We start from the raw sequence: 22225 nt of genomic DNA, 5'->3' as shown, positions 1-22225 counted from the left end.
TGCTTTGGATCCTTTTCAAAATCTGTTGCATATGGTATTAATGGATGAGAAGGTCAATTTTATTTGATGTTAGCATTTCTTTAAGTTGTTGCAACTTTTTTTTTAAATATGCAGAAGGGAATTTTTTTAGTTGCAAAGTGATATGTTTTTGTTGTTTTATTTTTTTAATCAAATATTTTTATGCTGTTTGGATACCTAAATAAGTTAATAAATTCAAAATATGAAGCATTTTTTTTCAACTGCAGTTACACAAGATCCAAGCAACTATTAGAGATCAGCTTACATCAAATTTTGCTGTGTCTCTAAATGAAGGGGATGTGTACTTGATGACCCATTTTACAGTTGTACCAAACACTGGTTTGAACAGAGTGACGAAACATCAGTTCAGACTTTTGTTCCAATGCAAGACCTCTGTTGTTTCTGTGGTATCTCTAAGGATACTACATTCGGGTTTGTGTTTTACATCAATAGATGAAATTGATCAAAGGACAAAGGACGACAATTTCCTCATTAGTTCGTACAAGTTTCTTGCTCTTCCCTGTTAGAATCATAGTATTATGTTTTAAAAAGTGTGGTTTCTGATTCAAATTTGTATATGTTTGAATCTAATTATTAGACTTTATTGGGATCATTACTGGTGTTCGAAAAGAAAGAGATGTAGCATCATATGGGAAGCTGATCAAAGCAGTTGTGCTAGAAGTTTTTAGTGATGGGTAATATCTCTCTGACTTCTTCCCATATCAGTACTTATCTTCTATTAATTCTATTTTTTTTTGTTCCAGTCTTTATGTTTATAACAATAAATATATAGTTAGATCCTTTTGATCTTTTGAAACTTATTTGTTCAGCAAAAAGTTACAATACAATGTGTTTGGAAATGCTTGTGATCTGTTAGAATATGATAACTTACAAAAATATCCAAGATATCCGCTGATTGTCCTCGAGTCTTTTAAAATCAAAGCAATTGAAGGTTAGTTTCAGGCATATTCATCGATTTTTTACTCTAATATTTACTTTTCTATTTTTTGAGCTTTTAATTTAAATATGGTTTGAGGTTAATAGAGTAGGATTCTTGCATGCAGGTGGGGTAATCCTGCAGAATGTGATAAATGTCTCTAGGTTATTCATTAATCCCGATATTCCTGAGTCTGTTGAGTTTCTAAGCAGCTGTTGTGATAAAAAAAAATTGTAAACCTACAACCTGCTATGCTTATTTTGTTGGTATTGATGTATATGTTTTGTATTATGAGGATTAGTTATTGTATCTTGTATGTAGATTTAGTGTAGCCAGTTATGGATTCTTAAGACTTGTGACCAATGTGCTTGGATGCTTGGTTTCTAAAGTTGATGGTCATTATTTCAATGGCAAAGAGATCAGTAATATTCAAAATCTTCATGCAGATAATGGGGTACTATTTTAGATTGGCAAACTCTCCATTTAATACTTAAACTTGAATTTATTAAACATGCGTGTCGGGTTTCGTGATCTGATTTGTTAATCATTATTGTACAGTATATCATTGTTTATAAAATTTTACAGGATGGTCATTACTTTGTTATTGGGACAATTAAGGAAGTTATGGATAAACCAGATTGGTGGTACTACTCATGTGTATGTGGTCATGCCGTTGTTGAGCATGAGGATCTCTACCTTTGTGATGCTTGTGGTTCATGTATTGAACATGTTATGGTCAAGTAAGGTTCATATGTAACTCTATTATGGAATAGATTAAGTATCAATCTTTTGGATTTTTTGTTTGTTCTTTGTTAGGCACAACTCTTTGTGTTGTTAAGCAGATTTCTTGGTTTTAGTTGTTATTCTTAGTTGTTAATTGTGTTAGATATGGTATTCGGGTAAAGATTCACCATGGTGGGTGTGATGTTTTGTTTGTTCTGCTTGATAATGCGGTAACAAAACTATTTGGATAAACCTGTTCTGAAGTATTTCTCAGGATAGAAGAAGAATTTCATGTTGATCCTAATCTGCTTGCAGTATGAACTCTTTCATAGCAAACCCATTTAATCTTTATTAAGTTTCTTTTGTGTTCAAGTTTCTTGATATTTTTATATTGATCTCCGAAGGTCCGTCGGTCATATTCTCCACATATGTTTGATGATGTTGTTGGAGAGAAGAAAGTTTTCAAGGTTGCAATTAATTCTGCAGTTGATCGAGATTACTCCGGGTACTTTAAAATTGTAAATATCTTTAGTCATAATTCGAAACCAGCTGCAACCAATAATTATATCAAAAGTATGATTCCTCACCCTATGTTAGAACATGTTCATGCAATTTTTTATTTTTTTTTCTGAATCTATGCGTCGGATACTTATTCTAATCAAATTATTCCAGGCAAGGCTTCACAGTCCCATTTTTCCACCAATCTATGACACCTATTTACAGTATGCAACTGGGGAAGATTATAAGACTCAAGTAGTGTGTGATAATTCTATTCAATCAGAAACAATTGAAGATATTATTACTGATCTTATTTCACCCAATCGCTGCTATTCTGATGCTGAGAACGTATATTTTTTCCTTATTTGCAATAAAATCTCTTAGATCATTCGTTTTTATTATTCTTGTTATATGATATGCTGAAAAGTTAGTAAATGATAGTTTTGTAAATTATTTGAAATTTGAAATGCTGTAATAATTTTTTCTTTGCTGGCAGGGTGGTTTCGTTTTTATTCTGGGAACTATATCATCTGTTTTGAAGAATCATAAGTGGTGGGTCTCAACTTGTTTATGTGGTTCTCTTGTGTCAGCTAATAAAAATATTTTATCATGTGATCTATGTCAGCTTCAATGCATTGATGCTGTCCCAAGGTGTTTTGTTCTTTAATTTTATTTTGTTTTGGCAACTAATTATTATTTCACTGTTTACTAAAATTTTCCTTGTTTTCTCATAGTTTTCAAGATTCTGCTTAAAGATTGTAGTGTCTCATACAAATGGCAACAATATATTTGTTCTTAAAGATCGTGAGGTCGTGCAAATAATAAAGACAAGATACTCGAGCTTTTTGGATAATCACCCAGAGTGGAATTAGGTTATCATCCAATTGTGGTTTTAATTAGTATATACATATAGATATAGTTGTTTGTATATTTTGACATTCCTAACGAAAAGATAAACTATTATTACACTATTTGTTAACTATTTTGTATTTTTTTTAGGGATCTTATTGCAAAGTTGTTCCATTGAAACTCATTTCAAGTCTTTTGCACAAAAAAGTTGTATTCATGGTTGATGCTAGGCCTGTGGGTTATGAGATGAATCGATCTGTGTATATTGTTCAACAAATTTGGGATGATGCCTCTGTTATTAATGTTTTTGAAGCTGCTGCTGTGATGAATGAGCATAAGGTCTGTTGTATAGTTTTTATAATTTGTTCAATTATTAGTATTTAAAAATATCAATAACTGAGAGGATTTCAATTTTGTTCAGATTCATGTTCTGGTTGATTCTATACGTGAAGTTGAAGATGCTTTCAGCCAATGTGAAAGTGATCATGAGCCTGTGGAGGGTCTGCATGCTTTTTAGTTTAATATGTTCAGATATTACTTTAAAATGTTATTTGATTTGTAATACTTAGTATGTTTTGAATTCTAATGTGGATATAACTATGATATTTATGTATTTAATGAAATTTCTTTTTAATTACAACAAAAGAAAATATGCGTTTATTTTATCAATTTCAAATGAATCGGTGGAATGATTAATTAATTATTAATCAGTACCCAAAAAAAAAAGAAAAAATCATAATCTGCCAAAAAGATATAGATCCTGGTTAATAGAATGGTTTTCATTGCCATTTTTAAATGTATTCAAGCAAAGGTTAAATTTAATTGTTACTAAAAATATATATGTTGTCTTCATTTAAAAATTTATAACATTTGAAATTGAAATTTAAATATGAAGTTAACCTTCATTGTTGCTGGTTTTATTTCCTTTTAATTACAATAATATTGAATTAATCTTATCCACTATAATAATGTTGGAATGTTCAGTTTTGGTTTATTTTGGTTTACTTACCTTGTTCGCTGCTGAATGGGTTGAAACATCAGAACTCATGTTCCTCGTAACTTTCTCCTTCTTTACCGAGACCTTAGCCCTACCTTTCTCTTTTCTCCTTTTGCTAGCTGTTGCCACTCTCGCCTTCCTGCCTTGATCTTCTCTGTGGGTGTTGTCATCCCGATTCTTCCGTCACCACCGTCAACCCAGTTTTCTTTATCCCATCCAATTCATGTTTCTGGATCCTTTCTTGGATTATCCTAGTTTTCTCTCTCTATGTACATTGTGCATCAAGGTTACCGACTTCGATCGACGTTTTTTTGTCTCGAACGACCTCTCAGAACAGTATTGGTATCATCATCGTATTTTTTATGATTTGTTTGCTTTTGTTTCAAATAGAATTCTAATTTACTAATTTTTATACTATAATCTGTTGGTAGATGAAGATGTATAAGAGATCAATTGAGAATACAGCTGGTTTTGGATCTAAAATTGCAACCCAGTTCTACTGAAAATGAAAATGGGGTCAGAAAATTTGCAAGAAAGTTAAGTTAAATAATTTTTCTTCTGATCTATTTGTGTATAAACTATGTTCAATTGTGATCGGTTTTTTCATTTTGCTCACCAACTTTTTGGGTGATTTCGTTTCTTTGTGAGTTTTTTCGGGTACTGAAGGAAACAAGGGATTCAAGTGGGAAGCATGCAAGGGACTATACCGTTTACACAGGGGCTCTTGGGACAGCATACTTCTTTCTCCTTTGTAGATTTTTTTTCCTGTTTGGTCTGAAGAAAATGGTGTCATTAAAATCTATGCTGATAAGAATCAAACTAGGATGTCAAGATTTCTTCAATTGAAATATCTCCAAAGCCTGTTGTTATTGGGAGCTCTACTATCTTTAAAAGCGAAGAATTTGAAAAAGGGATGCCCTTTTTTTGTGTTCATTTCTGTGTTAGGTTAAAAACAAAATTATCGAAGGGGAAAAAAGTGATTAGTTGAATTTGAATTAGTGTGGGTTGGTCTCAAATTTATCTTTTTTTTTTGTGTAGTTTTTACTTTGTTTTTCAGCTCTTTTGGAGTTTCAGCTGAGCTCTTCGGCATGATTCATAAAAGTTTCTAGCTTTTATTTTATTTTTATTTGGGTCAATCTAGATCATGTGTTCTATTTAACTACTCATATTGATGGGGAACAGTATAATTATATAGTCAAAGATAGCATGAATCAATAGGTATGGTTTGTTTATAGATAGATAGATACATGTATATAGATTCATAAATAGGTTGATATGACATAGCTATATATAGAGGTATGAGTATATGTAATTTAATTAGGTATGGACACATTAAATGTCATATGTCAATCAATCAATCAATCAATCTATCCAAGGACTTCAAGAGAAACGTATTTTACAAGCTTTGCCTTACAAGCTTGCTCATTTCTCTGCTATAAGTAGTGATGAGGTGATGGAGTATTGTGTTGATCTCTCAAAAGCTATCACTTGTTCCTTATTTGCCTTTCTTGTTTTGCATTCCCTTCCATTGAGATAAGACTCAGATCCAACACAGTTTTCTGTTGCCAAGATTTTTCTTTTTATTTTTTTCATCTACATTCTTTCATCTCTACTATTTATTATAAGATGAGTCTTACTATTGATGCTCTTGGGAAAATCTCTCCATGGAAGGAAGCTTGGAGTATTGAGGCTAAGATCTTGACCATTTGGGAAGATGCTAGGATTGTTAATGAAAATATGCAGAAACTCTTACATATGGTCTTGATGGATAAGCAGATGAATATGTGTGTGTGTGTGTTTGTGTGTGTGTATGTTCTATCAATAACTCACTTTTTAGTTAACTAAATTCTGTTTTTTAAAATTGTGTATGTGATAATTTTTAGCATGTAATATGTCATGGTATAATATTTATAAAGGCTGAGATGATTTTTTTCTTTTTTATTTTTCAGCACCACAAGATCCAAGCAACTGTTAAGGATGATTTGATCACAACTTTTATTCATAAGTTAAAAGAAGGAGATGTATTCATTATTTTCGACTTTAAAGTGATACCTAATGGTGGATTGGTTAGGGTTACAAGACACCGGTTTCGCATCCTTTTCAAGTGTAGTACCTTTGTTGTTGCAGCTTCAAGTACAGTCATACCTAACCCTAGTTTAAGTCTAACTTCTATGGACCAGATTCTTCAAAAGCGCATTGATTATGAGTACTTAATAGGTAAGTTTCACTTTTTCAAATATGAACCATTATAAAGGTGTTTTAAATTGAAATTAATAAGAATTCAAGGAAATGTCTCATGGTATTCTATCTGAGGGTTTAATCTTGTCTTCTATAATTTTACTAAACAGATTTTGTCGGGGTCCTTTGCGGATTGAAAAAGAGAAGGGATGTTGAGTGTAATGGAAATATATTGAAAGTTATGATCCTTGAAGTTTTTGTTGATGGGTATCGATTATCTTTCTATTTCTGATCCTTTTTTTAAATTACCTTATGCCTCTTTTTCTTGTTTTTTTACTGCTATTGAATTATTCTATTGTTGTCCATCCTTTCCTATAATCATTACCCAGAAAGAAAATCTCCTGCAATCTTGTTGGTGATTGTTCTGCTCATATAGACATGAATAGTTTGAAAAGGTATCAGAGACCACCTGCTGTAATTCTGCAATCTTTCAAGATCAAAGTCAATGGAGGTGAAGAGTTGTCCATGTTGGACATGTCTCAGTTTGATTTGTTTAAATATTTTTTTTCGAATGAATAGTTTCTTTATGAATTAATTTCTTCTTATTGTCTTTTGTGATTTGTAGATAAAGTCAGTCTCTAAAATGTGATCAATATTTCTCAGGTTTCCATCAATCCTGATATGCAAAAAACTATGAATTTTCTGAATCAGTTAGTTGTATTCAAATCTCCTTAACTTTTGTCTCTCTAAACTCAAAATTTGCGCCTTCCTCTCTCTCTCTCTCTCTCTCTCTCTCTCTCTCTCTCTCTCTCTCTCTCTCTCTCTCTCCCTCTATAACTGTCTTGTTGAAATTCTTTTATCCTAATATTAATTAATTTTTTTACATAGATACGGTATTGCAAGCCACCATTTCAGTAGACTCCGTAGTAATGATGTTGGGGATTTAGTATCTGTAATTGATGATGAATCTTTTGATTAGAAACTAATACGAACTATTGATAATCTTAAGGGAAACAATGAGGTGCGCACTATTAGTTTTTTAACATCTTTTAGTGCTATGTAGGAAATACCCGTGTTAATTGATTTTTGAATATTGTAGATATGCCTTACCTATTCAATTCATTAATTTTTTTTTAATAGGATGGACAATTCTTTGTGGTTGGAAAAATTAAGGAGATTGTTGAAGATCCAGAGTGGTGGGTCTTTTTTTGTGTTTACGGTCATCCTATTGTAGGTGATGATAATGTGTTCCATTGTCAGCTGTGGAGCAGAGAGGTCTAGCATTTTATGATCAGGTAAATCGAGCTTATGAGTTACAAATTTTCTTTCGTGTGTTCTAATTCAATAATATAAGTAGCCTTCATGTATCAGCCTCTTCTTAGACTCACAAATAGGTGAATCTCATATTTACTTTCTTTGTTATAGTTACAAGATTAAGATACTTGTTGAAGACAGGACTTCTTGTGGAATGTTTGTCTTGTTAGACAGTGCAGTCACTAAGCTATTAGGGAGAACCTGTTCTGATGTCTTTTTGTTGTTAGAAGATGAAATGGATGTATGGTTTATCCACTTAAATTTTATTGCTATATACTCTATGAATAACTATTTCTTATACTTCAATTTCGTCCGCTAATTAGTGATCACTTTTCAATATCTATGACAGAGAATTGAGCACCAGTACTATCCACAATTTTTTCATCAACTCATTGGAAAAGAAATTGTTTTCAAAGTTCAAGCAAAGAGGATTAGTACTCAGGGTTATTGCGGTACCTTTAAAGTCATTAATGTCATTAGTGATGCACGTTTTTTCAACAAACTTCACGCTGACCAGTGCATCAAGGTTGGTACTCTTTCTTTATGTTAGATATGAATTGGAGGAATCGTTTTTAGATATAGTTTGTTGATCCCCAGTTTCTAATTCTTTGGCTGTTGTTTTGAATGGTATCCTTTACATGCCAACATGATTTTGCCTCATACTTTAAAAAGTTAGTTGTGTTTTATAATTCATGTTTTCCTTCCAAATTTTAAGGATGTTAGTTCTGATTTGGCCTTTAGCCCAATATTTGAAGACTTCTCTCAGTATGGATAGCTTGGAAGTTATACCAACCAAGTCATCTTTGGTGTTCCAATACAAGTGCATACCATTAAAGAGATGCTTGCTGACATTCTTTGTGCTAAAATATATTCTTCTGCATAAAAAAATGTTAGTATTTATGTTTATGTTTTCAGCCATCTGAACTGTATTTCAACATGTGTAGTATGATAAAACATGTTTCATAATATACGAATTACTGTTTTTCTATAGGATCAGATTTGTTTTTTGATCGGTGAGATTATTGATGTGCTGAAACATCAGAAATGGTGGTACTGCTGCTGTTTGTGTAATGCACCCGTTTGTCATGTTGGGAATGTATTTTATTGTTATCTGTGTAGAGTTGAGTGTGTTGATGCCATACGAAGGTATCTATCTTATCTCTCAGAGTTGTTGGTACCAGTTTTATTTTTCCTTTTATTTCATCTTCTGCACATGTTTCTTAGTGTATATCTTTCTTTTGTTTACATTATGTAGGTATCGCATCAAAATTATTGTTTTCCATTCAAATGGCAGCAATATTTTCATACTTGAGGATGATGAGGTGATACAAATACTCAAAAAGAGTTGTTCAAACTTTTTGATAGACGAAAGAAATTCCTCCTAAGTAATCATTTTGGTTTTAATTTCATTTAATTGTCCTTCTTTTCAGTTTAGTATTTATGGTTCAGGTATGTGAATTTTGCTAATCTACCTTTTCTTTTTTTTTCTTAGTCAACGGATGATTACACTATTCCGAATAGCATGATTTCTCAGTTGATGAACAAGAAAATTGTCTTCATAGTGGATCCTAGACCTGTTGAATATGAATTGAATATATCTATTCACGTTGTTCGTGCAATATGTGATGATATTGATATTGTGAAGTTTTTGGAGGACTCCACCCGTGATAATCAACAACAGGTGATAATATTATTATGTAAATATGATGTTGAGTTAGTCCACTTTGTTTCTGATCGAGTCAACCTGAATTGGCTATATTGTTTTGTGTTTTTCATGTGTCATGTGTTAAGAGTTACTGATGTTATTCCTCTGTTGTTCGATTTAGAAATTTGATCTGGATCCCTTTGTTCCTCATTTTTTTTTCGAATTTAAGAATCCAGTTGAGTTTCATTCCAATGCAAGCATTCAATGTTCATCGAGCTCAAGTCCTCTAGTGGGTCAGGTTTCACCGATTTCTATTCTCAACTGGAATTGTTGGGTATTTCTTGACCTAATGCACTTTGATTCTTTATCTCTTAGTAAACTATGTGAACAGTAATACATATATGCATACATATGTATCATTTAAATTTTTTTCTTTATTTGTTTAATATTTGTTTTATTAGTCTTCAAAGTTTGATCATACCTGATTTTTTTCTCATCTCATTTTTTTTGGCTTCTGTATTCGTTGTTCTTATATGTTGCTGTGTTCTCTATAGACGGTTAACCATGATTTTCATGCAAGAATTTCGTCCTCACAAGGTTCCAATTTATTTGGGAATCATCAGCCTCTCACTATTAGGGAAGAGCTTCGGAGTGCCTTTGGTCAATGTGAAAATACTGTTGAGCCTGTTGAAAGGATGGATAAGTGTAGTGGCTAATCATCAGTTTCATTACAATATATATAGATATCTATAATATAATTCCAAGTCTGTAAAGAATTGTCAGTACTTTGGTTAGTTCTGTTAAGTAGTTGGAAAATTGGTAAAGTATGTTGTGAATAGATCTATTTTGATATGTAATGTGAACTGATTCCCAGAGTTGTGATGTTTATGAAACTTATTGTTCTCTTTCGTATACTTAAATTTCTCTGTGTGAGTATGTTTCTCTGTGTTTTTGAATAAAGCATGATTATTATATATAGACATGTGCTTTGTTTGGTGTGTGTATATATATATATATATATATTGTTTTCTTACAAGTTATTAAAATGTATGCAATAATTTAAATAATGAACCCCAAAATCATTAAAAAAAATGTACTTTTTTCAAGCGTGTTATAATTTGTCTTTATTTTTTGGGATAAGTACGATTTTGGTCCCTAACGTTGAGGGCCAGAATCGAAATCGTCCCTCTTGTAATTTTCGAATTAAAATCGTCATTAAAGTTTTTTTCGTATTAAAATCGTCTTTTTTATTTTTTTTGAACAAAAATACCCTCACCACTACCAACATAATTACTTCCTCCACCACCACCACCACCAACACCACAACCTCCACCAACACCAACATACACCACCACCAGCACCACCAATACCACCACCAACGCCGCCGCCGTCCCCCTCTCCCTCCCCGCCTCCCCTTCCCAGCACCCCCACCCCCACCCCGCGTCACCCCCCTCCCTGTTTTCCCTTCCCCTCCCACCCCGCGGTCACCCCCCCTCTCTGTCTCCCCTTCCCAGCACCGCCACCCCCCCTCCCCGTCTTCCCTTCCCAGCACCCCCACCCCCACCCCGTGTCACCCCCTCCCCGTTTTCCCTTCCCCCCACCCCGCGGTCACCCCCCCTCTCCGTCTCCCCTTCCCAGCACCCCCCCACTCCCACCCCGTGTCACCCCTCCCCGTCTTCCCTTCCCAGCACCCCCACCCCCACCCCGCGTCACCCCCCCTCCCCGCCTCCCCTTCCCCCCACCCCAAACAGAAACAGAGAAACAGAAACTCAAGTAACAAATTAACAAATTCAAAACAGAGAAACACAAAGCCAAATCAGAAATTCAAAGCACAAAGAAGAGATCTGGACAGAAGAGAGGCAGCGGCGGGACGGCGAGACTGCGGCGGCGGGACGGCGGCTTACCTTCCCCCTTCATCGTCATCATCATCAGAGTTCTGGAGGAGGCGGCGGCGGCGACCACGGAGGCTCCCTGGCGCCGTCCCCCTTCCCCCTTCCCCTCTTCTCTTCCCCTCCCCTCCCCTCCCCCTTCGTATACCATTTTCTTCTTCCACCCCCAACGCGTTTTTACGCGTTTTTTTTTTTATTTTATTTTATAATTTTTATTATTAAAATAGGAATAGGGGTAGTTTAGGAATAAAACAAAAAATTTTATTAAAAAGTACGATTTTAATACGAAAAAAAATTTTAATGACGATTTTAATTCGAAAATTACAAGAGGGACGATTTCGATTCTGGCCCTCAACGTTAGGGACCAAAATCGTACTTATCCTTTATTTTTTCTTCCCTTTTTTATATAAAGAAAGTTATTTTTCACTGTTAATAGGATATAAATTCAAACATTTTAAATAATTATCACTCTTACATACATTATTTGAATGAGTTTTAAAAAAGAAATTTTTTTTTGAAAACAAGGTATATAGGTTCAGCCCAGATATTTTGATAACAAACAAAATTTTCTAAAAATAGTAAAAAATAAATTTATTTGAATCAATATTAAATAAAATAAGTTTCAATTTTTTTTTCTTGCTAATATTATAGTAGATTTAGAATTATAGTTTGTTTTGGGCAATCTTTCAGATCTTTGAATTTCAATTTTAATACTTTATATGAAACTAGCTGTGCCTTCTTTTTAATTCTGAATACTTTTTTGTTTGTCTTTTCTAGTGCTACATTTTGGTCTTGATCCCTTGAATTTTCACTATAGTACTTAAGGAAATTAGAAACTGCTTTGACAATAAATTCTGGACATATTTGCTTTGAAATATAGTATTTTTCTTTCGATTGTCTGCAAAAGTATTCATTGGTCTCACTTTGGACTTATGTCAATCATAGGCTCATATGGATCTATTCTGCGGTACAAGAGCATTGAACGTTTGAAGCCTATTGAAAAACATTCACTTCTCGGTGCCAGTGGGGAAATAAGTGATTTTCGGGAGATTCTACGCTAACTTGATGAACTTATGTGAGCATTTTTCCCCCAAAGCAAAAATTGTTACGGAGTATGCACTGGAATTTCAAATTAGGGAAAAATAGAAGGTCTTCTTGATTAAATGATTTAGGTCTCTCTTCGCCACTTTCAAACCCTAACGCTTTGGCTCATCCACACTCTTGCGGGGATCACTCTCGAGCTTCAATAGAGCCACCTCAATGTCACTGTAAGTTCACGCGCTTTCTCTCTCTGCCTCAAAACCCTAGCCTTTCTCTCTCTCTAGGAACCTTTTATTATCCCCCTTATTTTATGGCTCAATTTTTTTTTTTGCAAATCTATGGTTGATTCTGTCGCATTCTGCGTTGGGCGTGATTTTGGCAGCTCGTGCAGTCGTTTTTGTGTGTGGTGTGGTGAATTTGAATGCTGATTTTGGCAGCTCGTGCAGTCGTTTTGGGGTAAATTTGAGATTTTGGAGTGATTTTTGGTTTCGGGATGAGATTAGTTGAGGGGTAAGTTGGGGAAAGGGGGTAGTAATTGAGAGATTTTTGTCTGTTCTGCTTCCTCTCATTTTGGTTAGAAGTGGGATATTTTTTAAGAGTTAAGTGAAATTGTGCATAAGATTACATTCTTGGGTTTGGTTGTGGTTTCCTTTTCTCTGTCTCTTAGTTTTTGATTAGGTGTCTCTTAGGTATAATTGTATGCTTCTTGGGTTTCTGATGTACATGGAGGAGAGTTTGAATTATTGGCATCCCGATTGAAGTTAAGCTTCAGCACTTTCATATAGCTATAACTTCGATATGTACTGTAAAGAAAATGAAGGAGAAAGCTTTTTTAATGCAGATATTTTAAAGTAAGTAGATTATAAGGTTATGTGTAATGAGTGGGTTTTTTCTTCCCTTTAAATTTGATTTCCCGTGGATATGGATTCCTTGTGAGTTATTAATCTAGAAGAAATGAATCCGAGTGATGGATTTTAGTGCAGAACCTCAAAATGAAGTGTATGGATATCTCTAGAACTTATTGGGACAATTTTGAGACACTGAATGCTTAGAAGTTCGTGGATGAATGCAATCTTTGGGGTGGTTACTGGTTATGTATTTGCAACAAATGGTGGGTTTTGATTATTATGTATTTACAATCTTTGATTTTTTTGGTTCTGATTGTTAGTTAATTATGTGTTTTGAGAATCAATTTTATGCTTATTAGTTTATAGGAATTCATCATTAACATTAATTAAAACTATGTTAGTATATTTTCTAAGTTCTTCTTCTGATTTGATACATGATAAATAGATCACTCCCAATTTGGATTGCAGAATAGTTCAAGTACTGCTACAGGATGGGAACGAACGAATGGCACATCGAAAGAAGATCTAGCTTTGAAACTAAGTCGACTTCCATCGACGTTTTCTGTCCCAAACGACCTCTCAGAACAATATTGGTATCATCATTGTGTTTTCTATGATTTGTTTTATTTTGTTTCAAATAAATGCTAATTTACTAATTTTTATACTGTAATCTCTTGGTAGATGAAGATGTATAAGAGACCAATTGAGAATGTTGCTGGTTTTGGATCTGAAAAAGCATGTAGGAAGGTGTTTGGCCTCTGTGATATTAAACATCATAGGTCAACTGGTTTACTCATGCACCAAGAATCATAAGGCTGAATGGCGATGCATGCCTATAGAGAAGATCCAAACAGGTATACTGCTGAGCATTAGAGAAGATCTTTTCTTTGCTGCTTTTTCAATTTCATTGAAGTTTGATCTACTTTTCTATTCAATATATTTCACATTAACTTGTGAAAATTTTAATGTCAATTAAATATCGATGTTATGCCATCTATAATTTTTTTTTTTTAATTCTTTCTTAGATATTTTTCATGTTGTAATTTAATTTTATTGGCTTTTCATTTATATGTAGGCCACATTTCATAATTTTTCGTAATCTCTAAAATATGTTGTATAGTAGTTTTCTAAAGTGGTTTCTTGAGTATTTTTCATAAATATACTTTTAATTTGTTGCCTTTTATTTTTTTTTTTGGTATACTTAGTTAGTTGGTTTCTTGGTTAAAAGTCTCAATCTTAACCTCTAATGATATCATTATGTGCTAATAAGAGGTTTTTAGCAACCCAAGAATATTGGCCCAATGCAAAAGAACGGATTTTCAGATTTCTCCTTTTCAATAACCAGGTAACCAAATATATTCTGGAATATTATATCATGCATGTTAACCGATTAAAGAGGTGGGTTAAATCTTTAACTTCGAATGCTTTGTTTTTAATTTATATTCAGTTAGTGGTCTTTTCTACTTTCCTCCTTTTGATAGTTTCTTTTGCCTGTTAGTTAACTTTGATTAGCTAACTCTGACTTCTTGATCTTTCTAATCTGAAATGAGTCTAGACTACAACAACTCTAAAAATATTAATTTTGATAAATTATCAATGTACATTCAAAATAAATAAAGATAATATTTACTAATCATACATATAATGATAGTGAATTTGAAAATCCAACATTTATTAATACGTGAAAACATGATTGGATGTTTATGTAGGTGTTTTGGTTTCAGAATCCATCAAGATAACAGCAATTTCTTTTTCATTATTTCTTTCAAAACTTCAGTATTTTTTCCTCGACATTCAAAAAGACCTGATATGTGTTTCTTACTTAGTTACCTATTTTTGTGATGCTCATTATAATGTCAGTTCATTTAGGTGATTATTGTTCTCTTTTGTTGCTCAGTTGGTAATAATGGTAGATTTAAATGTATATATACCTCTCTTTGCTAAATGATTATGTAATATTATGTGATCCATTTTTAGCATGCTTTGTTAGACATGAATTAACTTTAGGGAAAAAATTGAATATAGGGTGAGAGAGCTCTTCCCCCAACTTTTGTTTCAACTCATGGCGAAGAATTAGGGACAATGTTCTATGTCATTGATGAGCTAGATAATTGTTTAGTGCTGGAAGTGAGAAGAAACAATGGTCAGTTGCTTATAACTGACACCTCATTTGAACAGATTAGATCTTTCTATTTTATCAATAGAGGGGCATCTGTTCAATTTAGATATGTTGGTTTCGGAATTTTTTTTATTTCATCGTGGAATCACAAGAACCAGCCCATCCAAATTCGCCTTGATCCTGACTCATATGTGCCTGAGCTAATGGACCCAGAGACACTTGATAACGTATCAAGAGTGTTCCACATAAAGTATACTAGGATTGATGAGGGCCCATCACCTGATGTGATGGTTCTATCTGGGTCTGAACCATCTGATGATGAGTTTTCATCATATGGTGATGAAAACAATGCTGAAGATGGGACATTGGAAGGGGATAATCCGCATAATCCCATAGATTTGTGTGGTGCAAGCACTTTATCAATGGAGGTCAACGAACAAAGTAATGAGACAAACGAATTTATCTGACCATGGGTAATGCTAAATGTAATTTTTTTTGCTTGTGTTTTCGATTTTAATATCATGTTATAGATCGGTATTTTTTAATGTGGTGACTAACATGTGTAAAATATCCTGAATCAGATACACTCCAGATGTTTATTATCAAAAGACCATCACAAATTCGGATCTGGGTCAATCTAGACTGGTAAGTTGATCTTAAAAGAGTGATTTCTTTATTTTTTTTCTTCCAAACTTATTAAATATTCTTCCTAAATCTGTTATTCATTGGGTATGAAAATACTATGTTTATCTTAACTATGAATTATTCATTGCAGTATCTGTCTTCGAAATTTCTTCATATCTCAAACTATCAAGAGATGGTTCGATTTGGATGATCACTGGTCCACATTCCAATGTAGAGAAGAATGTGTTCTTTTTCCACTTACTCAAGAGTAGAGGAAGAGATGGAGAATGGAAGTTTAGGGTCGGGTGGAATGAATGTTGTAGAGTATACAATTTAAAGGATGGGGACAACATTACCTTGAAACTCGACTCGCTACCTAACCGCCAGATAGAGTTGTCGATTCAACGATGTTAGGCCTCCTATGTATAACTCTGTTTGATAGATATTTTGAAGTATATGTTAAACTGTTTTCGACATATTTTGTTTTTTGATTAATGAACAAATTTATATATGTTATAAATATTTTCTTTTGCTGTCAATAGATATCTTGACAATCTATGTTTTTAAGATTATCCATAAACTACATCTCTCTTGGACTCTTTTTATCTTTTTTTTAGTGTCTAATAATTTTTAATATATTTTATTATCTTAGAAAACATGTTATACTATTTATTGACATATTGAATAATTGTTGTATTCTATTGTGATATTTTAATGTAGTGATAATTTTATTATTATCCAAATTTAATACAACATATGTGTCTTTATAGAATATATTTTAGTTATATTCTTAGTATTTTCCTTTTAAAAACCTTTAAATTACATGAACTTCGTGCAATGCACGGGTTATCACGCTAGTGTAACAAGAATATATGTAATATATATAGTTTAATCTTCATAGTTAACCCCAATTGAAATTATGACAAATTTATAAATTAATATTTTAGCCAAAATTTAACGGTAGTCAATGAATTCTTTTTTTTTAATTTCATTTGCAAATTTTAGCCATAATTTTAACTGTGCTAATTACTATTATATTGTGTCTAGCTAAAAGCCTCCACAATTTTAAAAATCGTTGCTAAAAAAATAACCGTCACAAACTATAAAACTAACGATCCGATTAATCGTAGTCCTATATTAGTGGCTAATTTATGTTAGTCACGATTTTATAAAATTTTAACAATATATAACTAAATGCCAATTTTACTGGCTTTGTAGAATACATTATGAAATTTGCTTGTCTATCTACAGATGAATGTATGATCAATTCTTTGATTTTTGTTCATGGATAATGCGTGAAAATAAACGAAGTCTTGAAAAGCCCGAATGTATACCAAAATGTTGCGTCCTATTTACATGAAAGAACGCAGTCACACATCTATGGAGCATGCAGGAATTATGTCTCGTAAAAAGGTATTTAATAAAAAGAATGGAATAAAAACGTGACTTCTAGTTCTATGTAATATTGTAATTTTCGAAGCTACTTTTCTTTTGCACAGTCATCCCCTATGTCCCTAACTACCTGTCGTGTTCCGTGGAATAATTCCCATTGCCTGAAAATAATCTCTCTCTGCATTAGCCATACGATCTTGAAACAATGTCCATTCTTTATGACACCTTTCTCTCACCTGATGCAAAATAATAATAATAATAATAAAGATTTAATTAGTGACACGAGTTAACTTTATTAATACGTTTATTATGAATTTTGCTAACGTGTATTTTAAAGATATATGTTAAACATATTATAAAAGAAAACATTTTATAAAAATTAATTTTTTTATGTTTTTAATATATTAAATATATCAAAATCATTAAAAAAGTTTTGTTATTATATTTTTAAAATGTGGCCTAAGAACACAAATTAGTTAAATTCAAAAACATTTTAATCTTACATGTTAGCAATACCCCCAATAATAAAAACCGATAACTCAATAAATATTCTCTCTTAATGCATATCTATAAAGATGTAGCATGAATGCCAAGATGTTTCAAATTTCGATGCATATAAGTTTAAACATTTGCATAAATAAAATTTTGTCCATTCATATAAGACATATATGAATGTAAAACAATAAAGAAAAGAAAAATAAAATTTTGTCCATTCATATAAGTTTAAACATCTGCATAAATAAAAAAAAATGGAAAAAGTTTTACAAACACAGACGTATATGAATGATCATAATCCAATTGTGGTAGGAAGACATGCATACATACCCCTTCCCATGGTGCTCTACCATCTTCTGCGTGCCCCTATTGAAGAAAACAAAGAAAGGACCACTTAATCCATGTAAAAGCAAGTGTTGTGATTTGGAAGAAACATTTTAAAGCTTCATTCACCTGGTTCCCTAGAGATGGAACACTTTGATGGACAATCCACTGAGTATCAACAACTCCAATATTCTCATGAGGAATCTGCAACCAAGCACAACAATACTTAATTTTCACCCAAAAATTCATATCAAACAAACACAAACTAGCTTGCTAGCAATAATAACCTTAACGCATCGTCTTAGAGCAAAATCAAGGCCCCATCCATGAATTAGATCATTCTGCGGCACATAATACACGGAGAATAATAGATAATAAGTACTAGTACTACCACTGTTAAAAGCGTAATTATCATTATTTGATATAATTTTATAGTGATAGTAAGTAAGTAATATAATCTATGCTTATATAGATACAAAACTTAGACATAAACCTGTATCATATGCCATACACAACGCCATGCATCTGAAGAAAAGACAGGAGCCATAATCTCCACAAATCTGATAAGCATTTAAAGAATCAAAAGAAAGAATGAGGATATATATATATATATATATATATATATATGCAAGATGGAGAATGGAAGAGAAGAAAAGTTGCGTATTGGCTTTGCTTACCCAGCACAAGGTGGCAAATGTGGATCACTACATTGCCACCACCCGCCATCATCAACCATCCTACACCATAGTTTCAGGGGAGAAAGAATAATTAATAGTTTAGCATCACGCTTAATGAACCAAAGGTAAAGAAATATGGTTTTCACAAAGTAGTATAACTGATTTATTTAACTCACATGTAGGCAACTTCATTGCCTTTGTTATTGAGGATGATAAAGAAGACAGAGGAAACATATCTAATATAAAAAAAGGTTTTCCACTTACTTGTGGACTTCACCTTCATCCTTTTTCTTTGTCATCTGCCATGTAAAACTACTAATTGGATCTAGACCGGGCTGTGATATCTCCAAGTTATGTTTCTTAACCATTTTTAAGTACCTGGAACAATAATGAAACTCAAATTTACGAAATTGTCACTAATACCTATAGTAACATACAAGATGAGTTTCTTGAGACTTACTCCTCTGCATCAAAATGTTCCAAACCTAAGTCCTCATCCCAAATAAAGATATATTCATAAGGAGCCACGATGTGAGGATGCAAAAAACGTTTTGCGTACCACCTTGAAACAAATTTTAAGGTTGTTCATATAAAAAATGAGTTTATAAGAGGTAAAGATCCATAATGCATCCTTTACCAACCATTTAGTTTGCTTGATTGCAGAGATATGGACAGCTCTCTTTGCCCATTCAAATTCATCCCACTCACTAGCCCGCCCATCATAGTGAAACAATACAATTGTGAAGTTTGAAGAGAACTGTGATAATCAAAGAGAGGCACCAAAAGCAATGGTTAGTGGATGAGCACAGATTACAATACATATTGATGATGGAAGGGAGAAACTGAAATTACCTTTTGCACTGCAGCATTAATGTTGTATCTTTGATTATATCCAACAGTGAAGGTTACAAGATACTTTGGCTTGACAATTAGGTCCTGCAAGTGCCACCTCCATCAAAAAGAGAGTCAGATAGGCGAAGATAAAACTGTCAATAGCTCATATTGTCATATATATGAGTGTGAAGCATTTTCCTTTTGTTTTTCACAAAATGTGCATATAAGTATACACACCTCACTGGGTTGGCCCCATAATCGACGAAGAAAGAAATCTGACTGAGGTTTGATTATACCAGGAGGAAGCCTTTCAGCTCCTCGAGGATTTGTAGCTACCCAGATCTGCATCAGAGTCAAAATTATTTACCTTATCAGTGCAATGCTGGTGCCTATAGTTTCCAACATAAGTGTACCATCATCAGTAGAACCATACCTTTGTATCACTTATGTTGTGATGCGCATGCAACATGCTTTTGTTTCCCTTCAATGAAGCCCATGCATCCCAGATTGATTTGGTTGGAAATCCCGTGTACTTATCATTAACATATGTAAGATCAAGGCATGGAAAGAGAGTACATAGATGACAAAAATCATCTAATAAAATTTAGAACTTATGTGCAAAATTCATTACATTAATTTAATAATATAGTTTGTGTATATAGATATAGAGAGAGAGTGAGAGAGAGAGACAGAGTGGGAGTCACCTTAACTAATGATACAGTTGGAAAAGATACTCCTAGAGAAAATCCAAAAACAATTCCAACTAAAGCTGCTAAAGTAAGCCTCATTGTCTCGTTAATATTTCCACTACCACCAAAAAAAAAAGCAAAAGAAAACATCATACATATATATATATATAATGCAAGGTACTATTCCAATCATGTTTAATTTCTCCTCCCTCTTTCTTTTTTACCCTTTCAAGGAAAAAAATCCATTACATATATAAGCATATCATATCACGTTAATACAGAATTTACACCCAAAAAATATAATGCAGACAGTATAACCTGAACTCGTGACATTAAAGTTACACAGACAATTCAAATTGTTAAGACAGAAAAAAAATTACAAAGAATATTCATTCCATGTGAAAAATAATGGAAGTCTTACCTTCTCATGGGAGTTCCCATATTATCATTCACTGTCTTCTATGGCATCTACCATTAAGTATCTCTCATTTTGGGGTTGAATCTGTATATGGTGTCTTATATACCCTTGAAATTAAAATACATGTCAAAAACATGAGAAACCCAACTTGATTATCACTCATGACATCCATAGCCATATGATATCTATAACACAGTGAAGCTGCTGATGAATTTGCAGCATTAATCCCTCACCTGAATCTACTAAGCTAGAACATTTATAGTGCTCCAAAATTATTAAAACGACAAAAAATTCTCAATTACTAGTAGCTCTTCACGGTAGCAAGGGCAGATTAAACATTGAATAGCTAAATATTCAGAATACTAATACATTTGTTATTATAAAGTGTAGTACTGTTATGATGAGTATTCTATTACTGTGTGTAAAAGAAAATTGTGCAAACATTATTGTTCATACATAAATAGCATGTGCATGGGAAAAAAAACCCTCTTTCGTTCTTAGACTTGGCTGAAGAATTTAAAAGTGCAAAACACGGTACACGAGTAGGGTAAGCGAATATATATGCATGACTTTGATCACAGATATCAAAAGAAACCATACACTAGTCACATTGCTTGAATTGAAAAAAAATTAAAAAAATAAATTAAAATAAAATTGTTGCATAGATCATAAACGTGATGACAGAAAAGAAATTATGATCATATTACGAATATATAAAAAAGAAACACACACACACAAACATAAGCGAAATGCAACATACCGCAAGGGATTCTTGCACGTAATTTGGTGTTGTCACGAAAGCTACGTGGAGAGAGAATTAAGAAAAGGATAAAATAAAGAAGGAGTATTCTAAATGGTTAATTAACAATGCAATTAGGATTATATGGTGATTTGAGGGGTTGCAGGTGATTGGGATTGGTTGGAGACGCAAAAATGCTTGCTTTCATTGTTTTTGTTTCTCACAGTGGACAGTGTCGGCGTGCATGAACGAATGCTTAGTCGATGAGGCCGAAGATAGAAAATAATGTAACGTGAGAAGTGTGTGTGCGCGCTTTTATCAGTTTATGGATCAAATGGAACGTACTGTGTTGTGGAGTTGAACCCTTTTTAGGGTGGGCCAACACTACAACAATAGGCCCCGCCTAACTCAATTGAAATTCACAATATTAATTATTATCTCATCATATGGATATGGCTTTGTTCGCCTTTCAAATTATGGGATAGGAAAAATTTGGCCCCTAACACTGCCACAATGGTCCCCAATCTTTTAATTACTTTCTTATAAAATTAAAAAAAATAGTCTTTAATTTTTCTTAAAAATAATATATTTAAGAGATTAAATTGTCTCAAATTCTAAAAGATAAAATATTAAGTTATAACTCAAATGATACAGTCTCATTTTTTCATTAACTAAATTGACAGTTCTTACAAAATAAGTTATAAAATAGTGTTAATAGACATTAAACTAGTACCTCATGGAATAAGAGTGATAAGTTTACCGTCCTTCTCTCTCTCAAATGCAAATTTGATTAAATTATATTTATAAATTAAAAAAATTATTAATTACAATATATTTTTTCATCCATTTTTATAATCTCTAAATCTCCGTACAATAAAAACTTGAAGTGCAAAAGTTTAATTAGATACAAAACTATAAAAACAAAACTAAAAAGAAAAACTTATGAAAAAAAGAAAAAAATAGAAATTTATATAATT

General features: G+C 32.8%; 1 protein-coding gene across 2 annotated transcripts; it reads right to left on the bottom strand.

Annotated features, from left to right (window-relative positions):
* Window positions 1–17174: 17174 nt before the first annotated feature.
* LOC107647475 (uncharacterized) lies at window positions 17175–21381 on the bottom strand. Of its 2 annotated transcripts, XM_088491226.1 has the most exons (15): window positions 21270–21381; window positions 20513–20616; window positions 20107–20209; window positions 19836–19934; window positions 19640–19744; window positions 19421–19504; window positions 19210–19325; window positions 19029–19130; window positions 18833–18946; window positions 18569–18628; window positions 18385–18451; window positions 18179–18232; window positions 18021–18095; window positions 17898–17933; window positions 17175–17308 (listed from the first exon to the last, which is right to left on the bottom strand). In XM_088491226.1, exons 2-15 carry the CDS (start codon window positions 20530–20532, stop codon window positions 17195–17197), a joined length of 1149 nt encoding a protein of 382 aa, XP_088347352.1. In that variant the 5' UTR covers window positions 20533–20616; window positions 21270–21381; the 3' UTR covers window positions 17175–17194. The 2 variants fall into 2 exon arrangements, with proteins under 2 accessions (XP_088347352.1, XP_088347351.1); XM_088491225.1 differs by lacking the exon at window positions 21270–21381 and having other exon boundaries at window positions 20513–20625.
* Between the last annotated feature and the right edge of the window lie 844 nt (window positions 21382–22225).

Source organism: Arachis ipaensis, chromosome B6, assembly GCF_059453495.1.
Source record: "Arachis ipaensis isolate K30076 ecotype BB chromosome B6, ASM5945349v1, whole genome shotgun sequence".
In the NCBI taxonomy this organism is placed as follows: domain Eukaryota; kingdom Viridiplantae; phylum Streptophyta; class Magnoliopsida; order Fabales; family Fabaceae; genus Arachis; species Arachis ipaensis.
Note: the sequence above shows the minus strand (reverse complement) of the source record. Positions and strands in the feature narration are given on the sequence as shown.